General features: G+C 49.3%; 1 protein-coding gene across 3 annotated transcripts in view; it reads right to left on the bottom strand.

Annotated features, from left to right (window-relative positions):
- CLDN14 (claudin 14) overlaps positions 1-23614 on the bottom strand; it is a 59406-nt gene that overhangs the window by 1283 nt on the left and 34509 nt on the right. The window contains exon 1 of one of the 3 annotated variants that reach the window (XM_040483955.1): positions 10851-11226. The exons of 1 other annotated variant lie outside the window; for it this stretch is intronic. In XM_040483955.1, coding sequence (XP_040339889.1) covers positions 10851-10890 — 40 coding nt within the window. In that variant the 5' untranslated portion in view covers positions 10891-11226. Of the gene's footprint in view, positions 1-10674; positions 11227-23614 lie in introns of those variants that run through there. One more of the 3 variants, XM_040483956.1, reaches the window with a different exon arrangement.

Below are 23614 nucleotides of genomic sequence, written 5' to 3'. Positions count from 1 at the left end.
CTGCCTGTCCAAGACATTTTCCCTGCAAGGCCAGAAGGGGAAGGGATGACAGCAGAAATCTGGCCCGCCTGCCCTTCCCCAGCGCCCCCCGCCCCGCCCCGCAAGGGCAATCCAGAGCCCCAGTTTCTGATCTATCAGCACCTAGCAAGCCGGCGTGGAAAGTTCTACCTTCTGGCTACCCTTAAACACTTCGGCTGCGTTTGAATCTCGTTTCGTGCTGCTTGGTCCGTAATCACTAACCCACACGTGGACTGACAAGAGCTAAGGTGTGCGCTACCTGTGCCTGAGAAATTAGCCCCAGACTGCCTGTCAGGATGAAACGTCTCCCGAAAGGGGGTGACTTCCCTGGGCTCTCAGAGAGGGAAAGGTTTAATACCCACAGGCAGGTCTGACGCTTTCTTCCAGAACCCCAGAGCTGGATGTGAACTTCGAGATTGCGCACTGATGTCAGGGGCCAGGGAGTGACCAAGGTCACAGCTCCTTAGGTGCCGGGGCCAGGACCACAAACCAGGGCACCTCCCCTCACACCTGTCTGCGGAGCGGTGTGCTTGTCGCTACCTGACTTGCAGAGAGACGGGAATGCGGAGCCATTTCAGAGGTTTCAGAGATTCTAACCGTGGCCAAATCCAGAACGCTTCTTGCCCCCGGCACCTATGTAGTGCCGGGGCAAGGACCCGGCACCTATGTAGTGCCAGACGAATAGGGGACACTCGGGAAGTGTTGGAAGGGAGGAAGGAGAGAGGCAGGGAGGCAAGGGAATGGACGCCACGAGGAGAGGAAGGGAGGAGGGAAGGTGGGCAGGTGGGCAGAAAACCCTGGTGAACACCACTGGGTCCTCTCTCCTGCCCGGGGCAGGGTACCAATCCACCCTGTCACCCCCACCTGCTGAGTGACTCGGGGTGTCTGTGTGGGCTCAGCTTCTTTCTCTAACATGAGGAAGCTGGACTCCATGGCCCCAGAGTGTTTCCTGGCTCTGGAAGCTTCTCTGCTGATGACAAGTCACTTCAGCATCCCAAACCAAGGAAGAACTCAGTGGGCAAAACCTACTTCCTTCATCTCATTTAAGCTGCAGGGAGCGAAATGTGGGCTGGGAGGGCATCTCCCAGGCGGCACAGAGGCTCACTGCGACTGTCTTTAACCCTGGGTCCCCTTTTGCGGAGAAACCCCCTACTAAGTTACAGCGCAGGATTTGGTTAGTAACACAAGTGACATTGCCACGGGGGGCCCGTACCGTCATCTTGTGGGATTTAGAACTGGGGGCCCGTACCATCATCTTGTGGGATTTAGGACTACCGGGCTTCGATGTCTCAGCATTGCAGCGGGTATTTCTTAGTTCCGTGCTGCTTAACAGACAAACAAAACTAGGGGACAACGAAACAGCGTGGTGCCCAGCAGGACACGCAGTGGTCAATGTTAGGGTTTTCGCAGGCGTTTTAAATGATGCTTTCTTCAGGACGCGGTGGTCTCCACACGCACTTCACCCTGACAGGCCACCTGCGCCTTGTCATGATGCTGGCTTTCTTTAGACTCTGCTCCAAGGCTTCTTCCCTCCACTTAGCGAGCACCCACTCTGTGCAGGGGCTGGGCTCGGGGTGGGGGGCGCCCGACAATCTCTGCTGTCCAGAGCAGGGCGGGGCCGGCTGTCTTGCAGCCACTGCCGGGGAGGAGATGGCACCCGGGTAGAGGGTCACTCCGATGGATGAGGCAGGGCTGCTGCAGTGAGCCCCCCGCCCCATGTGCTGAGTGCCCCAACAGAGCTACCACCAAAAGTGCCCATTTCTGGGCCTGAGGGATGCCAGGCACTTTGCAGAGCACTGACATAACGTTGCCCCATGTGTCCCCGTAGTAACCCGGTCATACAGCGACTGTTCATCCTGTTTTACACATGGGGGAACCGGGTGCAGGGGGTGAAGTTCTCTGCCTGGCCTGGCTGGTCTTTTCCCTGGTTTAATTCCTCCTTCAAATGCTACGCTTCGCAAGTCAATAGGACGGACGTTGGCATGAAGACTGAGGGGTGGTGTCATCAGTGTATTCTGGAGAGTCAACACTTGTCCCACTTGTCCCCAGAGAACATTAGTCTTGATCCTTTTGCAGTGGTTCAGGTGGCCAGGGTGACCCAACAGTTCTGGTTTGCTGGAGACTGAGAGGTTGCCCAGGGCAGGGGACTCGCAGTGTGAAACTGGGACAGTCCCAGGCCAGCCTGGACAGTCGGTTCCTACACGTAGCCTGGAGGCTCCCAACTTCTCCAAGTGGCCTTTGAGATCCTTCCAGTCCTGCATGGAGGTTGTCCCCAGGCTGATGGCCGCTCAGGCTGTCCCTGGTCCTGGCCATTCTGAGGCTTCTCAAAGCTCTTGCTTGTCAAGGTCAATCGTTAAGTACACTGATCCTCAAGAATGTGGCATAAAAGCTAAGCCTGCTTGACCCCGTTAGTCTGGGGAAGTGGACCAGAAGTTTATTGGAGGTCTAAATATTTATGGAGAGCTGTGACGGCTAATTTTAGAAACCATTAGGTTGCTATTTTTAAACTTGTACTAGAAGGATTTGCTAATTTAAGAAGTGAGTGTTAATGAGCCCCCAACTCCCAGACACCAGCTCCCCACCCCTTCCCTGGAGTTACCAGCAGCTGCTACTGGCATTAGGTCATAATTCAGCTTCCCAGCAACCACTTTTCTCCATGGGGCCATTCAATGGAAAAACAATTTCAAATGAAGGCACCTCCTCGGAAACCACCTAAAACCATCCCTGATGCTCCGGAAGGATCCTGCCCAAGCATGCCTCCCAAGAGGGGCAGTGCATACAGGACCTGCCGGGCCATGTAGAGTTGCAACTGGCTTCACCTGCGGGCCACTTTTTCCTGCAGACGTGTGCGTGCTTGTGGAAGCGTGCGCTAGAGAGATGTGAGTCCAAGACAAATATGGTTCTAAGAATCAAGTTCCAAAAAAGACCTTGACGGCCTGGGTGGGTGAGGCTGAGCGTAACAAGATAATGCATTCCAGGAATAAATGTTGTGTCTTGCATCTGGGTTTGCAAAGCCTCCAAAGCACACTCCTGGGTGGGCAATACGTGGCTTAGGTGTGTGCTTGAGCACGATTTAGGATGGTGTTTCCCAGCGAGTGTTTCTTGCCACGCTGTGTTTGCAGGATGTCTCCTGTGAGGATGTAAATGTCAGGTGGGTCTGTCGAAAGCCGGTAACCCCAGACCTTCTCACCGCCCTAATTATGCAGGTGTGCACTATGAACTTCTAGAAAACGCTGCGTGGCGTTTCCTAAACTTGCTTGACTAGAGACATCCTCGCCTGACTTTTCCAGGGAACGGCCTGAAGTCAAATCACTTTGGCAAGCAGGCTGAGAGGTTATAAGTCCCTTGAAAGTTTCATGGGGCAGTGATGAGCTAGAATTGCTAAAAGAAAAACCAAAAACTAAAAAACCAATTTGGTTTTCGGGAAGGTGAATGAGCACAGACAGGAAGGCCAGCAGGATGTAGGGTTTGCCCTCAGCAGGGTCTCAGAAAGCCCCGGGGCTATAAAGTAACATGAAAATCCTCAAAGGCCAGCTGTGAAACACACCAGGGCACGCTCGGCCCCTCAAACTGGATCTGGTTTTATGAGCACCAGATCTGAAAGGTGAGGGTTTTTTTCCATATAAACTTTTATGGTGCTCCTTCCTCTGTTGTCTGTGAGCTACATTCCTTTTTTTTTTTTTTTAAGGAAATAAATTAAAAAAAAAAAAAGGAGCAGGAACATGGTGTAGTCTCTCCATTGCATTCAACCTCCCAGCCCGCCTGGAGTCTAGCTGCGTCAGCTTTGGAGCTTTGTCTCCTAATTAGGTGTCAACAGTGGGGGCCAGTGGGGACAGCCTGGCTGGGACAAGGGACAGACACAATGTTTGCCTAGCCCCTGCTCCTGCTTTTTTACTGTCCGGTGTCCCTGGGCACATCCATTCTTCATTTTGTCTGGTCTCCCGAAGACCTTTCTCCTGCCGGATAAGGTGTGAGCTCAGGCCTCCCTGCCCCCCAGGCTGCCTGGGGGGGGTGCAGATGTGAGGCCAGTAGGACCTTTGAGTCACACGATGTCCCCATCCTGCAGAAGTCTCACCTTTGGTTACTTTAGCTCTCCTGTGGACACACGGGGCTCGTTGGCCCTTCCCCACCCACACTGCTGAAGGGCATGTCAGACCCAGCGTGGGAGCGGTGCGGCCCGTGGGGAAGGAGGTTCATGAGCCAGGCGTGTGGGAATTTCTTTACCCAGAACCCCCTGGGCTCATGTCTTGGTGAAGAGTTGGAAGATTCGGCCACTCAGCCTCTTTTTAGGTTTGGTCTGCCCTGCAGTGGGAGATATCAAGCCATCTGGGAACGGGCCATCACACACACCTCATCACACACATTACACTGTCCCCAAGGGCTCCTGACATGGGGTTGGACCCACTGTGGAGACAGTATACAACCTTGTTTCCTAGCGCTTATCAAGAAAGAGGAAGAGCTGCCTTTAAATGAAAATGGTCCTTGGACCTTGAAAGAATGCAGAGTTGTCTCAACCTTGATGTTCAGCAGTTTAAGAAAATGGCTCAAAAAACCGTCTGTTCTTGTTGCCTCAGCTAGCTTGGCTGTGCATTTATTGCTTAGATATTTCACAAATGCTACAACTTGGGAACTAAGAATAAACTCAAGGAAGATTTGGATTCACCTTAATGATATAAATGAGCAAAACTACCATGAGAAAAGAAAGACCTTTTATGCTATATCCGAATAATTGGATTGGACTCCAGCGGCAATACTCTAGTATTTCCTAAGCACATGCTGGCTGCCGTGTTCCTTATTAACGTACGAAGCAAATGGATCTCTTTCCTAGAAGCTGGAGGTGCGATTTTAGTACACCTTCTTACACAAATATATAAGAATTATGAGACAGTGATCAAGTAATACCTTTGAAAAACCATTTCATATTCATTCAGAATGGGCCACACTGTGGGGGTTTTTTGGCTCTAAAAATGAAGTTGCCTTCATTACAGCTCCAAACATTCTATAACTTTCCTTGGGTTCTTTTTCAGACTGGCAGGCATCTGTATTTTAAGTTTATGAGGACTTCTCTGCCATCTACCCATGTTGTAGAACTGCAGTCTTTCTGTGACAGGCAGAGACAGAATAATTGTATGACTAACTTCTTACTACCATGGTGTTTAGGGCTTGCTCATGTCATTCAGGGATATCAGTGTGAAACATCTTTCCCACATCATAGAGAAATGACAATTTATAGATTAAATTTTTCCCCTCTCTTTTGGAGGACTAAAGAAAAACCTATTTTTCTTAATAAGAACTGGTTTGGGGAGAAGCCCGTGTTAATACAAATGAAAACCATGGGTATGTGGTTAGATGCTTGTAGAGACCATTTTCAACTCAGCGAGATTGAGCCATCTATTGATTTAGTGAAAACTCCAACTTTAAGTAACCACAGTCACAAAAATTCCACCATTTCTCAGGAGGCATTATCTCTCTAATTCCAACTCACCAAATTTCATTAGAAGCCATTAAAAATACAGCAGATAGATATTTCTAAATGAAATGATCAGATTTCATTTAATAAAATACATTGGTGCCTTTGCATAGCTGTTTTTCCTGACAAGATAGTTGTCTAGATTTGCTATGTTGTTGTTTTTCCCTTTTCAAGGTATAGGTGGATAAAAACCTGTTAGACAAGAAAAATATGAAAGAGTAAAAAGACACAGGTTATAAGAATATTGTCTAGAGAGTCAAAGATTAGATGATTCATAGTTAAAATGTTCCATGGGAAAGCTTTATATAATAAAGGATGTTATGGGTTGAATTATATCCCCCCCCACCAGAAGATAATGTTGAAATCCTAATGTCTAGTGCCTCAGAATGTGCCTTTATCTGGAGATAAGGTCGTTGCAGATATAACTGCAGATAAGCTCATTATAATATAGTTAAGATGAGGTCATACTGGACTAGGGTAAGCTTCTAAACCAATAAGACTGGTGTTCTTATAACAAGATGGCCTTGCGAGCACACAGAAAAACAGGGAGGACGCCATGTGAGGAAGGAGACAGAGATTGCAATGATATGTCTATAAGCCAAGAAATGCCAAGGTTTGCCAGCAACCACCAGAAGCGGGGAGTGGAACAGAGTTTCCCTCACAGTCCTCAGAAGGAACAAGCCCTGCTGACACCCTAGTTTTGGACTTCTGGGCTCTAGAACTGTAAGAATCTGTTGTTTTAAGCCACCCAGTTTGTGATACTTTGTTACAGCAGCCCTAGGAAGCCAGTACAGGGGACTAGCTGAATGGCAATATGCGGAGTTGTAGAAAAAAAAGCACTCGTGTCTGAATAGAAGTGGGTCCTTTCTAGAACGGGTATTGATCACAATCTGGTGGCTTCACATCTGTCGTGGAAAACAACAAGGCAGAAGTTAGCTTTGTGCCTCAAAGCATAGAGGACAGAATCTATGGAGAAGGAAGAATTTGGAAGGCTCGTTGTAGTTGTGGAAACTCAAGAGCAAGTGCCAACTACAGTAAGTAACCCATACAGCAATCAGATGACTCAACCTCTCCAGATTGGAAAAGTGTATGAATCCATGGATCCCAGCCTGCCAGACTTTCCCTTGGAAATCCAGTAAAGCTCAGTGGGACCTCCCTTTGGGGCTTAACGTCAAAACAGAAATGAAAACAAGCAACAGGACATTGTCCTAGCTGGACTGGTAACCTCCATGAACAAGATAACTCTTCCATGAAATTTTTAAGCTTGTGAAAATGATTTATCTGGGCAATGAACTGGAAACATTGCAGTGATAAAAAGTGTAGTGTTAAATGAAAACATGAGACTGAGATTTACTAATGTTAAATAAAATACAGTTAAATACAATGTCTAATGCTCATTCTCTATAAATTTAGCTTTCTGAACCCAACTTCACAGAAGCTGTTAGTTATTAATGATCAGAATAAAAATAACCACAGCTAAATGTAGTGAGTGGCTTGTGATGTGCCAAACATGTGCTAAGCGCTTCTGTTGGCATTAACTTATGTAATCCTTCAAGAAATCTATCATGTGTATGTTGTTGTCCTCATTTGCAGGTGGGGAAACTGAAGCTTAGGTTAAGTAACTTGCCCAAGGTCATGCCTGGGCTGTTTCAGGGAGACCTGTGATCATCCAGGTAGGAGATGCTGGCAGTGACAAAAGTGAGTGCTGGAAGTGTTTCACTGATGGGTTAGCTGTGGGGTGTGAGAGACAGGTGTCAAACACAGCCCCAAGGTTTCTGCTTGGGCAGCTGAAGAATGGAGTTTCCACTTATTGAGACGGTGAAGACAGTGGGAGGTGGAAGAATCTGGGTTTGGAGGGTGATGGGCACAAAAGAGGAGTTTTGTTCTGGACATGTTGAGTTTGGGATAGCTGTCACTGCACAGGTGGGGACACCCATGGTTGGATATAGAGGTGTAGAGTTCAGCGAGGAGACTGGACTGGAGAAGGCCATTTGGGACACAACAGCGTAGACTTATGATTGAAAGCCATGAGACTGGATGAGAGCTGTAGACAGAAAAGGGGAGGGCCTTGCCAGTGACTCCAGGAACCCTCCAACAGCAGAGATTGGGTGATCGGGAGGACCCAGTAGCATGGGGCACGGGAGTGGCCACAAGGGAAGAGGCAACCCAGAGTGGTGAGTGAAGACAGAGGTCCACATTGGAGAGAGTGAGCCACCATGCCAAGTCCTCAGACAAATCAACTAATATGAGTACTGAGAAGTGATCACTGGATTTAGCAGCATGGAGGAAACTACAGACCCTGGTAGGCACGGTTTTGGTGGAGTGATTGTAATGGGTTCAAGAGAGAATCAGAATGGGGCACATGAGCCCAGAACATTGTTTTAAGGACTTGGACATCAAGTGCCCTCCCAGAGCCCCCCATAAACTTGTTCTTACCATTACAGTCCTCCTCTGGGACCCCAGCCCCTCCTGAGCACTCACTCACTCCACCTCATGTATTAATCCTGGCCAAGAAGTTACTCCACAGGACACTTACATTTTCCCAGATGGCCCCTGAAAACAAATCTCCTGTCCCTGGCCCTAACAAGTAACACTTGCATTGGTAAGAATATGACTGGGTCAGCCCTCGGAGGGAGACCAGTGATACCTTCAGGCATGTGTTTTTAAAACACTTAAGAAGTTTAGAATTAATTGGGTCAAGTATGAAATTTCAGATTGCAGAATTCTTCATAAAGGCAAAGGCCTCGCAGGTGAAATAGCATGTGGTGTTTCTAGCTTAGTCTTCAGACATAATACAAAGGGCCATTTTGTGCTTTTTCTCTGAAGAGTACAGGGCACTATGGGTTACCTTTGCCTGTTCTCAGGACTGGCTACATCATTTGCAGAAGGCAGTGCAAAATGAAAATGTGGGGCCCCTTGTGCAAAAATCATGAAGAATTCCAAGATGGCGACCACAGTGCATCAAACCAGCATGGGCCTCTCCTGAGGGTGGGTTCCTGTGGGTCCTGTTACAGATGGAGCCAGGAACTGGAGGTTGGGATTTTTCCTTATTCAAACCCATGAGTACATCTAGGTGAGATGTTGAAAGGAACAGCAGACACTTTTGCAGTGTTCTGAAGAATAAAAAAATACAGTTTCATATATTTATTTTTTCTTCGTTTAAGTGTAGCCCGCTGTAAGTACTTGCCAAGGAGGAGCCTTTCGAAAACAAAGCTATTGCTGGTCTCCTGTGCCCAAGAGTGGCCTCCGATGGAAACAGACCTGTCGTTCTAAATCTGTTTTCACTTCCCTCTTGTTCCAGGGAAGCTGTTGGTGTGCATGGTGTGGGTGTGCACGTCCCAGAGTTGAAGAGGGAACATCTGCCTCTGGGTGGCTTGCTTCTTCTTGGAGACTCTGCTCCAAGCCCCCAAGCTCTGGCAGGGCCCCCAGCCCCTAGCGAGAAGTGGCCGAGGGTTCTGAGTCCCAGCTACTCCTTGTTCCTTCCAGAGTGCTCCTTCCAGGGTCCTCCACATAGGAGGATCTCGGAGACCAAGCGCTGGGTGCCCTCCCCAAGAACGGCCCCCAGTGGAAAATTCCTGGTGCGTTATTGCCGTTGGCAACGCGGGGCCAAGAACTGTAGCCCTGGCAGCCATCCGTCCCGCAAGCAGAGTGAGGAATATGAAGATTAGCTGAAGGGAGGAATGTTTGAGCTTAAAAGCGCCAAGAATCACCCCTGAACTGGCAAGATTGACTGTCTGCATTTTTAAAAAGACATCGGAAGAAGCCTTGAAAACAGGCTTTTAGACTTCTTGTTCTTGTGTAATGGAAGACAGTCTCTGATAGAAGAGAATGAGCCTTTTAAGAACAAAAACTGACATTCAGTTGTATTGATTTTTATCTAAAAACAAAAACAAACACCTAACTGGAAAACAAGTATCTATAGTAACATTTTCATGGTACCAGAGGACGAATCTGTGTTTCTTCCTTTTCTTTACAGACTTCTCTGTAGAGGCTTAAAAAGCATTGATCCCATTATATATGCAGGTAAGTAAAACACAGTCAGCTTAAAAGATTTTTGCAAAGCAGATGGTGCCAGATAAGAATGGAGGCTGGCTTCAGGTCTGAGTAATTTTGAGCAACCAGCTCAGCCTTACGTGACTCACCTGGCTATCTACATCATAACAGCTGCTTCCCAGAGCCGCCTAGAAGATGCTAAGATAATATATGTAAAAACCTGTAAGCCCTGTAAGGACGCCCAACATATGCAAGGCCTGTGCTGCTGAAGATTTATCATCATGATGGATGAATCCATTCCCGAGTCCATCGAAGCTGCGACCCCAGCACCCGGGCTGAGCCCAGACCTGGCGCTGAGTCGCTGGAGAATGGAACCACGGGGCTCTTCTCCGCTTTCCCAAGACTTCACAACTAAACCGAGCGATTAAGAGGTTTTGGACCTTGGAAACTGCAGGAATTAAATCTCTTGGTGGGAATGTGCAACCAAAAAAGCCAGTGTCCTGAGTGACTCCACGGTTTGGGGACCCTGTCAGGGCACTAATCCCGGATCCCTTTCTACTTTGCCTGTGGCCCTCCCAGCAGGCCTCGGGAAGACCGCCCATCCCGGGAAGACTATGGCAGCTGTTGGGGGTGTGGGGTTCAAGGTAGTTGAAGGATTAAGTCAGGGGTCAGATTGCATGGAATTTCCCCTGTTTTACCCTTATTAAGAGAGATCTATAACTTCCCTTCCCCTTCTCCCATGCCAGTGTGTGTGTGAGCTGGTGGGAGGGGTGAGGGCCGTGGGGAGGATAAGGCTCCCACGTCTGGAAACTGAGTGCCCCGCCTGGCGCTCTTCGCAGGAGAAGCAAGCCTGTCACAGTGCAAAGGGTCAGTGACAGCGAGCTCAAGCTGACACCGCTTTGAAACACTCAACAGATTTAGCCCTAGACCCGGCAGGCAATGAAAGAGTTCTTCCCAAACACTCAGGGACAGGATCTTGTCCCGTGAGGAACCCAGCTGCCCTCACAGTCGGCTGCTGGGCTCCCAGGGGTCCCCGGCCCACTGCAGCTGCCCTTTTGAAGGGGGGACGTTGACTGTGTCACCTGGAGAACCCTTGCCTGCCCATAGCTCTGGTAGGCGGGGGCCTCACAGCCCCGAGACACATGACTGTCAACCCCAAACCCTCCCGGCTCAGAGCCTCACCCCAAACTCACATGTCTTTGCGTCCCATCCACTTCATGGGGTCCCTCGCCAGTGGGGCTGCTCTGGACCCTGGCTGGGGCGCAGCCTGTGTGACACAGGACTCTGCAGGGACGCTGCCACCCTCCTGTCCTCCCTCTCCCTCCAGCTGGAAGCTTCAAAGCCAGAGTATTTGAGAGAAAAGTGCTACCTTGGTCTTTGAGAAGGGCTTGCGTGGGCACGTGTGTCATTGGTTGAATGGTTCACTGCCCCGTGCACGACGTGAGGCAGCTGGGCCAAGGCGGACATTCAGGACCAACCAGAAATGTCGTTTCTGTACTTTGGAAAAATGCCCGATACACATAGTCATCTCCCTAAAACACCCTCCGGTCACTCTCTGGGGCTAGTGGTATAAAACCTTGACTGCCAAGCCCGTCATGGAGGGCCGCCCACTGTCAGCCCAGCCTGCCTGCCCACACTCCCTGCACTGGGCCCACTGACGGCACACCCCTCCCCTGTATCCTTACTCACGGCTCCCCGGGGAACGGCCTGATTCCTGCCAAGGATCACCTCCTGTTACCCTGTCCGCCCATCCTGCTCTGGGCCGGTCACCTGGCAGTTGTCCCCACACTGCCTGGGACTTTGATCATATTGAGCAACTCAAGGGTTTCTTAACTTGCAGGCTGCTATGCTCTGGTTGCAAATCACTGAATTTTGACCAAGGTGCAACTGTGTTTGTTTGTTTGTTTGTTTGTTTTTTTCCGGGTACAACGGCAGATACGGGCCATTAGGAGAGTCTGTTGGTAGAGTATGGAGCTGGGTGGGCCATGGGGCACTGCATGGAAGGAGGGACGATGTGCCACGAGTTGGAGATAAGGGACAAGGTGAAATGTGAAGCCAGTGCCAAAAGAAGAAGGTGGCTTTCTTGGGATGTACAGGGAGTTTGCCTGGAGAGCCCAGTAGGGGTGGGCATAGTTCTTAAAGTTAGGACAGCACCCAAGGGTGGCGAGGGAACCGCACTGTGCTGGGAATGCCTCCAGCCTCTCCAGGTGTGCTGCTGGTCATTCTCAGGTACAGAATTGCCGAGAACCACCATTTAACTTGATTCCTGTGTCTGTCCCTTTCTCATTGATTCCATCGTGATGGTCCAAGGGCAGGGACTTGGGCTTCTGTATTCCTTTAGCAGCACCCCTCAATCTGTGTGGCTTTGGGTGGTGCTTAAGGACAGTGAAATGGGCACCTGGACGGCTCAGTCCAACTCTTGGTTTTGGCTCAGGTCATGATCTCACAGTTGTGAGTTCAAGCCCTATGTTGGACTGTGTGCTGGCAGTGCAGAACCTGCTTGGGATTCTCTCTCCCTCTCTCTCTGCACCTCTGCCCCCACCACCGCTCATGCTCTCTCTCTCTCTCTCAAAATAAATAAATTTAAAAACATTAAAAAAAAAAAAAGATGAAGGAACTCAGCCGTGGGCAAATGGCCCTGAGCGTGGACCAGAAACCTAATCCCTATGTCCCTGGCAATGGGACGGTGATGGCAGAGAGGGTGTCCCTTGGAAGTGTTGGGAGCTTGGAGTGGCTTAGAAATGTCTGTTAGATATGACTGATTGAGGATTGACCCACAACCCAAATCCACAAAGCTTTTTAATCTCTTCTCCAAAAGTAACCGTTGTAAACAAAATCTTTAGTTGAGAGGCATTCATAGGTTCAGAGCCTCTTGTGTTTAGTAAATATCATCTATAGTAAAATGCACCTGCATGATCTATAATTTTAGGCAGGGAATTTGGGGGAGTGATTTTTGGACTTTTGTCTTTGGGGGAGATTTGGCAACTGCCTTTGATTTCTTGGTACTGATTATGTATTTTTGGGAAATTCTGCAAAGAGAGAGAAAATACAAACCCCAAATTGTTTCAAACGATTATAGTATTTTTATAAATACTACATGTAACCATCAACAGAATGGACATAATGTTATGTTTTATAGACTTTCATTAAACCTTTATTAATCTTTATTTTCTCTGGAACAGTTCATTCCTGTTCTGGGCTGAAGTGTGAAAGCTCCCAGACCCATGGCCCTGGCCTGTGGCTCCTGATGGACGAATGAACCTTTCCTGGGCCAGAGGGCAAAGTTACAGGTTCACTGTATGACTCAATCTGTGTATAAATGTATCGATTCATTTTTTTTTCATTCATTAAATATTTATTGAACTCCAGCACATGTCAGCAACAGGGTGCTTGGTGAGCAAGACAGACACTACTCCTGCCCCCTCAGAGTGTGGGGGGGTCACAGGCATGCAAAGCCAGCTGCACCAGGGACAGTTGGCAGGCAGGGAGGTTAGGCTTGGGGGCTCCAGCCCTCCTTTCCCACCCACGACCCTCATTCTCATTTCTTCAACGTGCCATCAAAGTCCAGTTTTGGATCCCTTTTTTAAAGCTCTCAGGTGCAAATGACTCATTATGGCTTAACATTTTATCACACCCGGGAGGTATTTTTAAATATAAGGTATAAAGATTTAATAGTGAAATTTCAAACACCAATCAGGATGCAAAGGAGAACTGGGCAAAAGAAGTCTTGAGCATTTTCCTAACATCCCTAAAATCATTCCATTGAGTTAGGGTGACCTCTGTCCTTGTGGATATGATAGAAGCCAGTAGATACTTCACATTAGATGAATGGATGCATGGGTTGATGGATGAATAGATGGATGGATGGATGGGCAGCTGGATGGATGGATGGATGGATGGATGGATGGATGGATGGAAGGATGGATGGATAAGTGGATGGATGATGTATGGATGGATGGATGGATGGATGGATAGGTAGATGGATGGATGGATAGATGGATGGATAAGTGGATGGAGGAATGGATGGATGGATAGATGGATGGATGGGCAGATGGATGATGAATGGATAGATGGAAGGATGGATGGGTAGATGGATGGACAGATGGATGGATAAGTGGATGGATGATGGATGGATGGATAGATGGTTGGAGAGATGGATGGATGGATAGATGGATGGATAGATGGATGGATAGATGGATGGATGATGGATGGAGGGATAGATGGGTGGATGGGCAGATGAATATATCACCTTTATTCTGCTCTCAATTGGTCTTTGAAGCTTGATTCATTTTTTGATTCCTCATAGAGCTGGGCTAAGGTCTGACACACATTAGGAAGTTGGTAAAAAGTTTGTTGAATGAACAATTTAATGAAAGGGAAGCTATATATGCAGTAGGCCTGTGGTTTGGGGTTCAGGCCCCTTTTGGGTCTGCAGTTAGCAGACTCTCAGCTCTCTTCCTGGGGGTAAAGGCCATTGCAAAACTTGACCTTGCTAAATTTATTGACAGCATATCTAGTCAAAGCCACTAGACTCCAGTGGAAACCATTGTTCTAGGTTTCACGTTAACTTGACAGAGGCCTGACTTTGGTGGATTCCTCTTATCAGTAATAATGATAATAAAATGATGCCAAACACTAACATAGCACCCACTGTGTGCTACATGTGATTTTAAGCACATTACGTATATTTACTAACTTAACCCTCAAAAAAGCCCTTTGCTTTACAAGGCACTACTATTAATACCATTTAATGGTTGGAGAAATGGAGGCTTCAAGGAGATAAATGACCTGTCCAATGTCATCCAGCTTTAAGTAGCAGAGGCAAGACTTGAACCCAGGCAGACTGGCCTTAGTATCTGGGCTCATATCCCCATATATATAAATCACATCTCCAAAATGTGCTGGCAGCTGCTGGGCTCCTGTTGCACAAGGAGAGTTTTTGTCACTCTTTCACAGAGAGGGCTCTTGTGGGTGCCCGGTTGCTATGGTCCTGGTTTGGGGTCCTTTTGGGGTCCTGGCATTGACCATGGTGTTATCTACAGAGGAGCAGGCTTGGTGGAGGAAGCTCCTTCCCTGCCTGCTCTTTTTTTTTTTTTTTTTTTTTTTTGAGAGAGAGAGAGAGAGAGAGAGAAAGAGAGAGAGAGAGAGACAGCGTGAATGGGGGAGGGGCAGAGAGAGAGATGGAGACACAGAATCTGAAGCAGGCTCCAGGGTCTGAGCTGTCGGCACAGAGCCCAACGCGGGGCTCGAACTCACACCCCGTGAGATCATGACCTGAACTGAGGTCAGAGGCTCAACCAAGTGAGCTACCCAGGCACACCCCCCCCCCCCACCACCCCTGTTTATGCTTTTATCCTGGAAGACTAGGTAGATCTTAGTTCAAGCTGGGCTTCTCTGATGTTGTCTGAACATAAATATTTTGGCTAATGCTGGCCACTTGGTGTGAAATGAGAAGTTTCTGAAATTTAAACAACACATCTGTGAGACATGACCTCACTTTTTTTTTTAATCTGGTGCCCATAATTTAGCTGTCAGCAATCTCAGCAACACACATATCAGCATGATCCTGTATGTGCTAATTGGTCTTTCATACTCTGGACACAGGAAGATTTAACCTTTCGGACGAAATAGATCCTAGTAACTTCACAGTCAGAGTGCCCAGAGATTACCTGACATGTGACAACCAAAGAATTATGTCTTAAATATTAAGAGATCACCAGAATTGAAATTGGAAACTCAAACAGATATCTGTACCATCCATGTTTATAGCGGCATTATTCGCAGTAGCCTAAAGGTGGAAACAATCCAGATGTCCAATGATGGATGCATGGATAAGCAAAATGAGGTCTATCCATGCAGTAGAGTATTATTTATAAGCCTTAGGAAGAAAGGAAATTTGGACACACGCTACCACATGAACCTTGAAGACGTTATGCTGAGTGAAATAAGACAGTCATGAGAGTCAAATATTATGTGATTCTACTTATCTAAGGTCCCTAAAGGAGTCCAATTCATAGAGACCGAAAGTAGAACAGTGGTTCCCGGGGGCAGGGGAGGGGGGATAGGGAGTCAGAGTTTAATAGGGACAGATTTCCTTTTGGGAGGAGGAACAAGTTCTGGAGATGGATGGTGGTGATGGTTGTACAATGCGAATGTATTTAATGCCATAAACTATACAATGAAAAGTGATTAAAATGGTAAGTTTTATGTTACGTGTATTTTACCACAATGAAAGACACACGCGCACACACACACGCACACGCACACTCACAAATTGTGTGTCTTATATTAGCCATTCTGAGAGGGACCACCCCATCCATTGTGCTCACAGTAGTTCTTTAGTTTACGTGCAAGGAGTTTCATTGGAATAAATATTCTCAGACATTAACCCAAACAACACTTTCCTCTTGTCTCTGTTCTAGATAGTGCTGAGAGCCAAATGCCCAAAGCCTGACCCTGGTCCACCTGGGAGGACCAAGGACTATCAGAAGCTTTAAGGCCATGGAACAGTGGCCTCCCTGCAGTGAGCCCTCCTGGGCTCAAGGGTGCGCTGTGGGAAGTTCCTACTCAGCCAGGTGCCGGCGGCTGGGCCACCGCAGAAGCAGCAGCAGCCACGCAGCCCCATTGTGGGACCTGCGAAGCATCAGGTGGGGCCTGCGAAGACCGCCAGGTCATCCACTTGCCATTCTAGACTCGCCCACCCTGGATTTCTCCTAATTGCTACCCCCTCATGGTGCAGAAAGTCAGCTGATGCTGGTGTCACACCTCCGGGTTTCCTGCGCCTTCTAATTTACCAAGGGCTTGCACACAGACTATTATCTCATCATACAGACGACTCTGTGAGTCATCCGTTATCAAGTCTAGGCATCTTGTCCAGTCCTTACAGCTGATCATAGAAAAATCTGGGCCTCTGACCCAAGCTCAAGTTCCTTCCTCCCTAGGCTGCGCGCCCAGGGTCACCAGCCCTCCCTCAAGCCGTCAGAAAAGGCAGCGGTGACGAGCAAGTGGGTTCCGGGTGGAGGTCTGCAGGCGGGCACTGAACGCTCCATCAAGATTTGGTGAGTGAACAAGGGTGGGTCTTCAGCACGATTTTCAGAAAAGCTTTGCTCTCCAGTTCCATTCCTGGCTTACGTCCAGCGCAGCTGAGCGACCAGCATGGCTTTGCTGGGTCCTAGCTTAAAACGCTTTTAGAATATCTCATTTGCCACAGATCAGGCAGCATGTGGATGAGAAAGTCAGGCTCTCAGGACACACTCAGACACCATCAGGCCCTTTACCAAAGGGAGAGGAATACTCTGAATATTCAGTTTGAGAAGTACGGAGCGACGTGTGCTTATGCCCTGATGGACTTGCCTCACAATCTCCTTTCTAGAGTTTGTGCCCTAAAACAAGACACGTTAATCTCCACCTTTAGCTCAAGAATCTCCCTTCTTTGATCAGGGGCCTCTTCCATAAAGAGGTTAACCAGGAAATAAGAAAGAACGCACAACGCTTGCAAAACCAGAGCAGCGAGGAATGTAATATGTTTCAGAAAGTCAACGAAAATAAGAAAGGAGCCCGATGTCAAACTTAACACCATCATTTTAATTTCCAAGTGCTTTTGGGTTTTTTCATGTTGGTTTCATGGAAATTTATGTTTGCGGAGAGCACTGTATTTGCTACAGGATCTTGCTGTGTTCATTTAGCCCGGTAATAAAAACCATCTGCCCGAAATCCTTTTTGGAACAAGAAAGGGTATAAACAAATAAGCAAAGGGGCATAAATGACCAGGGGAAGGGCTGTTCCAGAAGCAGGGAGTGTGGGTGAGCCTGGAGCAAATGCCACAGGCCAGTGTTTGCAGGTGCTGTTACCTTCGGAAGGTATGTGTAAGGCTATTATGAAAACCCACACAGCTTGCACATAAATATGGTACATTTTGGCAGAATGGGGCAGGATGAACAGGCGCCTTTCTCTTCCCGAGCACCTAATCTGCTTGGGGTTTTGCCACCAGAGTGAGAACAATATTAGGAAGCATTGACCCATGAGACCCTGTAGTGTTGAATACTGCTCCCCTGACCCCAAAAGTTATGTCCACCTGGAACCTTATTTGTGACTTTATTTGGAAGCAAGGTCTTTGTAGATGTAATTAAGTTAAGATGAGGTCATAGGGCACCTGGGTGGCTCAGTGAAGCGTCCCAGTCTTGATTTCGGCTCAGGTCATGATCTCATGGTTGTGGGATCGAGCCCCATGTCGGCCTCCGTGCTGAGTATAGAGCCTGCTAGAGATTCTCTCCCTCCCTCTCTCTGCCTCTCCCCTGCTAATGCACACGCTCTCTCTATCTCAAAAAAAAAAAAAAAAAAAAAAAAAAAGAGGTCATACTGGATTAGGGTGGGCCCTAAATCTATTGGTTGGTGTCCCTATAAGAGAAGAGAAACACAGGAGAGAAGAGACCCATGTCAAGACGAGGCAGAGATTGGGGTGATTCCATCACGAACCAAGGAACACCACTGGGTGCCAAGAGACCCCAGAGGCTGACAGAGCTAAGAAAGGACCCTTCCCTGTAGCTCTTGGCACCTTCAGGGAGCATGGCCCTGATGACACCTGGATTTTGGACTTCTGGTCTCCAGAACTGTGAGAGAATCAAGCTCTGTTGTTTTGGGCCTCCTGGTTTGTGGTGATTTATTGTGGCAGTCGCAGAAAATGCGTACAACCCCCACTTCAGGCTGGGAGCTGTTTAGACTGGGAGAGGTGGGGCATATTAGAACCCAGGAGAACTTGGTCAAAGTCTTGGCCCTTAAGTAAGGAGCTGAGAAGCAGGAAGAACTGATCTTGAAAGAATATCTATTGAGCCAGTTTTTTTTTTGGTAGCTGGTCTGTTTTTCTGCTACCTGAGAGGAGATCACTGGATGGCCACTTAGATGCTCCTGGGTCCAAGGATGAAAGAAGCAAGCCCTGGAGAGAGCAGTTGATGAGAGGCTCTGCCCTACCCTCCTGGTCTCAGGGCCAGCTCCACAGAGAGGTGGCACACCGTAGGAGTCCCAGCTGAATTGGGATTCTGTGGGTAGCGAGGGCTGCTCTGCCGGCTGCTCTGGAAGGCAGGGCGTGGAGAAGAAATGGCAAGAAGGACTAGGTTTCTGGCTTGTGATATTCAATATAGGTGTTTATGTTCTCAGAAAGACAGTGTTCGTGAAAGCCAGGCATTGATTGGCAAGAGATAACTTTCAAAATTCCTTTAGCTCCTGTTACCATATAAAGATCTGGGCCTAGAGATTTGATGCCTGAACTTCTTATAATCTAGAAAACTCGGGATATTGCATATAAGTTTCTGCCCCGAGGAACAGGGGAAACTCAGTTCTTTCCAGCCCTCGTGGATAAGGAAGGGGAAGCCTGTGGTCACATATGCTTGCCCCCATCTCCCCCACATTGAACGTTCTGGGGACCCCAAAGAAAATGGGCTTTTCTTCTGCTACCTGTTTGAATCCTCGGAGGAGACAACCCCATCCTAACACTGGGGTGGGTGGGTGCTGGGAGTGCAAAGTGGTCACAGGAAGGGGGGATGGATGAGTTTGAGTTCAGGATTCCTGGCTCCCTTTGTCTCCTCTGAGGCCTACAGAGGACCCAGGGATCCTCACATGTCCCCAAAGCAGGTATCGCATGTAGCCAAGAGTCTGGCTGGGAGTCAATGGCTGCAAAGAGCCCACCTTGGCCAGGGATAGAGTGGGCATCCCACCAGTCACTGGGGGATCTCCAAAGTGGCTTGGTCACACGTGAGAGCCCCCAAGCCTAGTCCTTCAGTTCCTTGTCTTTAGCAAGGACATCAGCTGAATGCCCAGAAGGCAGACCCAGCCCATGCTTCCCTGAGCGGGTAACTATCAGCACGCTCACCAGGACCAATGTGGCTTCCAGGTAGAAGAGGCCAGTGCAGGGACTGGATGGGAGATCTGTCCCTTCCCCATGGGGCCCATGAACTCCCCTGTGTACTAGCTGCCATCTTGGTATGAGCATAGGAAGGAGAGACCCAGCACTCATGAGAGGTAAACTCATGAGAGGTAAACCGGTGAGGGTTTCCCTCATGAAGCCTGCTCCCCTCAAAGTAATTGTTTCAACAGAAAGGGCGGAGGTAATCCTGATAACAAATAAAAGTCCCCTCTGCTACCCAGGGGACAAGGGCTCAGGAGGAAGAGAACTAAAGAAGCTTCATGGCACCCCCACACTTGAATGGTGGAAGTGACTCTGAGCCCTCACCATCTTGGCACGGAAGAATGACTGTCATGTGCTGAACTGTGACCTCCCCTCCCCCATTCTTGTGTTGAGGTCCTAACACCCAGGCCCTCAGAATGTGACTCTGTTTGGAGGCAGTGCCTTTATAAAAGTAAAAAAAAGCAAAATGCAGTCATAATGGTGGGCCCTGATCCAATCTGATTGGTGTCCTTATCCGAAAAGGAGAGGAGACACGGAGAGGAGACCATGTGAAGACAGAGGCAGAGACCAGAGTGGAGCAGTCGCACCCCAAGGGACACCAAGACTTGCTGCAATGACCAGGAGCCGGGAGAGGCAGGGAAGCATTCTTCCCTAGAGCCTTCAGAGAGAGCACGGCCCTGCTGACACCTTGATTTTGGACTGTTAGCCTCCAGAACTGTGAGAGAATAAATGTCAGTTGTTTTAAACCACCCAATCGGTGGCACTTTGTTACGGCAGCCCTGGGGAACTAAAACACCGTGGCGTCAAGGTCGAGATTTCTGAAGGGCCAAGTTCAATCCAAGTGGATTTAAAAGCCTTTCTCCTGAGGGCGGATTCCTGCAGATTTAGAACCTGGCGGGGAACTCAGGGTCCAGGAGGCGGCAGGGCATCTCCGGGAAGCATCCCTCGCACCTGCTTCCTGGTTTAAGTCACCTGGTCTGGAGCCCTTAGACCAAATGCCCGTCACCCACGCAGGACTCACTCCTGAGGAGCCAGCTGCGGGGGAGGAAGGAACGGAGCCTGCAGGGCACAAAGGCTTTCTTGCTTCCCGGAAGGAAGCAGTTCTGAGTCTGTTTTCTTTTCTCTTCCATCGGACCGATCTTCCCTATCTCCAGTAACTTCTACCTTTCAGCAAACTCCAGCAGGCCCGGCGAGAGCAGTGAAAGTACCTAACTTCAAAGCCTTCACATAAATCATCTTCGAGGCCTGCCCTGACCCCGGGGAAGCCGGAACGAGGCGGAGAAATCACTCCTTATTTCATCGCTGTGTGACGGAGACTTTGTTCCCCCCGCACAGGTCACACCTGTCCCCTTAACTGCTGTCACTGGGGTCCCAACCACCTCAAGACACCTGCATGAGCCCCCGTGCAGGGGCTGAGTTATGAGCTGCGCCTCAGATCTGCTACCAGTGACTTCGATGTTATTCCAGGGGTGCGAGGGCTGGGGCGGCCTCGCGAGGGTTGTGGTTTAATTTCCTCTGCCGCTTTCAGGGCAGCCCTGAAGGAAGCCTCTGGAAGTGGTGGTGCTCCCCGGTGGTCCGTCTTTGGTCTCAACACTGGTGGTGACATCGTTGACAAGGAGGGGGTGCCTTTGTGCGCGGGGACAGGTACGAGTGGGGAGAGAAGAAAAAGGGAAATGATAATAATGATGCCTTTTCCCTGGTTCTGGAGGATGAAAAATTGCCCTTTCCTCCTACACAGAATTTTGTTTTGCGTCTCTTGTCTGGGTTTAGTTATGAAAGACCAGTGGGACAATGGAGGGGAGAAGCTGTTTGTATGGTGGCAGGTTGGTGGAGGAAAATGAGATGTCCAGGGTCAGATTAGATACGTGGATTTAAGTGCAACAAACAGGCTGGGATGCCCTGCGACCGGAGAAGGTTAAGGCTGACAGTGCCGGGGACAGACATGCACATGAGACCGCCCACAGCAAGGTGGGAACGCCCCTCGCTGAACCTTGAGCTCCAAGGAAGAGGACCCAACGATCCTCGGTTCTGGATTGGGACCGGGCTTGCTGGGCCCACCTGTGCAAACGGGGGGGCTCACAGACCTGAAACTCAACCAGGGCTCTGCTGGCCAAGCTTCCCTCCCTGCCAAGGGGTCACGTCATCTTCTCCTAAGTGGCTCCCTCGGGCAGGGACACCTTTTGTAATTTAGCCACCCAGACAGGGGCCTCCTTCTGTTATCCAGTCATCTGGGTGAGACAGCTTTTTAAAAAATTTATTATTATTATTACTATTATTATTATTATTATTTTACCAATTGGTCATGCTGGTGGACACGAGCCACCCTGATATGACAGAAGAGCAATGTTTGGTTGCATTTAGGAAATTTCACTGAGGGAAGGGGACACACAGCGATGATGCCAACGAAGGCACGCCGCAAGTGACTTAACACACCGGTCGGGGGAGCCACGGAAGCCCGCAACTCATGGGAAACCAGCCTTGAGAGTTTTTGTGTGAATGGGGCCATTCTGCCCTCAGCCTTCTCCAATTTTGAATTTATAGGGGAAGTCCGGGGCTATAATTTAGTGAGGAAAATGGGGGCATTGTGTTTTCTCTTTGAAACAACCCAATACTTAAGTGGAAAAACAAGACCCGCTCTTAACAATCGTTGGGCACACATTTAATAACCAGAAAAATCCTTTAATTTCCGGAGAAGGCTCAGAAACCTCTCCTAAGCATGTGCCTACTGTGATACCTGTTTAGGAAATACGTGGAAGAGGAAATAGGAAGATGTGCAGGGGTAGGGGCAGAGGGGGGAGCCCACGGTGGCTGCAGGCTTCCTCCTCGGAGGATTTTGCCTCCTGTTTTCCGTGGATACCGCTGGGGGGGCCGCACAGATGCCTGCCCGGCGTCCTGGGGCCGCAGCCCTATCTCTGGGGCCTCTGCCATTGCCTCACCATCCTTCTCTCCCCGGGGACCTGTCCTCACCTTCTCCTCTTCCTCAAGCCCCCTGCAATGACTTCCTGGGCCTGCCCGAACAGATGGCCACAAACCGGATGGCTTCCAACAGCAGAAGCTAATTCCCCCACACTTCAGGAGGCCAGAAGTCCAAGATCAAGGTGTCGGCGGGTTGAGTCTTCATGGGAGCTCAGAGGGAGAGTCTGCCCAGGCCTCTTTTCCCAGATCCTGCTGGTTGCCCACAATCACTGGCGCCCCCCGGCTTGCAGACACATCACCCCAATCTCTGCTTCTGTCATCATCCCTCTGCGTCTGTGTCTTTTGTCCTCTTCTCAGAAGGACACCAGGCATATTGGATTAAGAGGCCACCTTCCTGGGGTATGATGTCATCCCAACTCTACTAATTACATCTGCCATAGCCCTACTTCCAAATACGGTCACATTCTGAGGTCCTAAGAAGGACACGGATTTGGGGAGGGGACACACTGTTCAACCCAGCACATCCTCATTCTCCACCTACACGGAAGTCCACAGAATTCGGTCCTTGGGATCCCAGGGAATTCATCCACGGAAGCTCCCGGTCTCGCGGTGCATCTCTGACAGCTCCTGTCCCAGAAGAAGCCCTTCTTTTAACATTATGCTGCTACTAAGAAACCCATTCCCCCTCTCCCTCTGTCATTAGGATCAAACTCCTCTACCTGCATGATCAACATCCTTCCCTACTGTCCCTGTGTGCTCCCACTCACCGCATCTCCAGCCCTGCCCTCCTCCGCCCTCCGGCCACCACGCTCTGGTCCGATGGCCCCTGTCCTCCCTCCTGACAGCTAGCTCTCCCCATCCTCACAGTGAGCTTCCGTCGGCTGTGTCGCCACACCGGCACACAGTGGGTCTTAGTTCGTGCTTGGTCCGTTGAGCGGGATTCTCTGACTCTCTCCCAAGCACGTTAGGCTGCACCCACAGCTTCTGTGTCCAGTACCCAGAGGGACGATGTGGAGGTCACTCCTTCGCTGAATCACTCGCCGCCTCTCCCATTCGCTGTTGTCTCTCTCTCACTCACAAGCCGTCGCCCCAGCTAGATTTTAGGCTTTCGAAAGGCTGAGGCCAGGATATATCTGCTTCTGCCCCCACGGCACGATCCAGGGACAGAACACTTAGTAAGTTGTTCCCTTCAAACGTGTATGAATGCAGCCATTTTGCGTTATGGGCCTGGGTTCCTAGAAAGAATTACTCACTAGGGACTGAGTCAGCTGAGGATGTTAACACAGCACGACCGGGGGTAAAATCGAGCTGTTTTA

Source organism: Herpailurus yagouaroundi, unplaced genomic scaffold, assembly GCF_014898765.1.
Source record: "Herpailurus yagouaroundi ecotype Mexico unplaced genomic scaffold, PumYag 162, whole genome shotgun sequence".
NCBI classification, from domain to species: Eukaryota; Metazoa; Chordata; class Mammalia; order Carnivora; family Felidae; genus Herpailurus; species Herpailurus yagouaroundi.
Note: the sequence above shows the minus strand (reverse complement) of the source record. Positions and strands in the feature narration are given on the sequence as shown.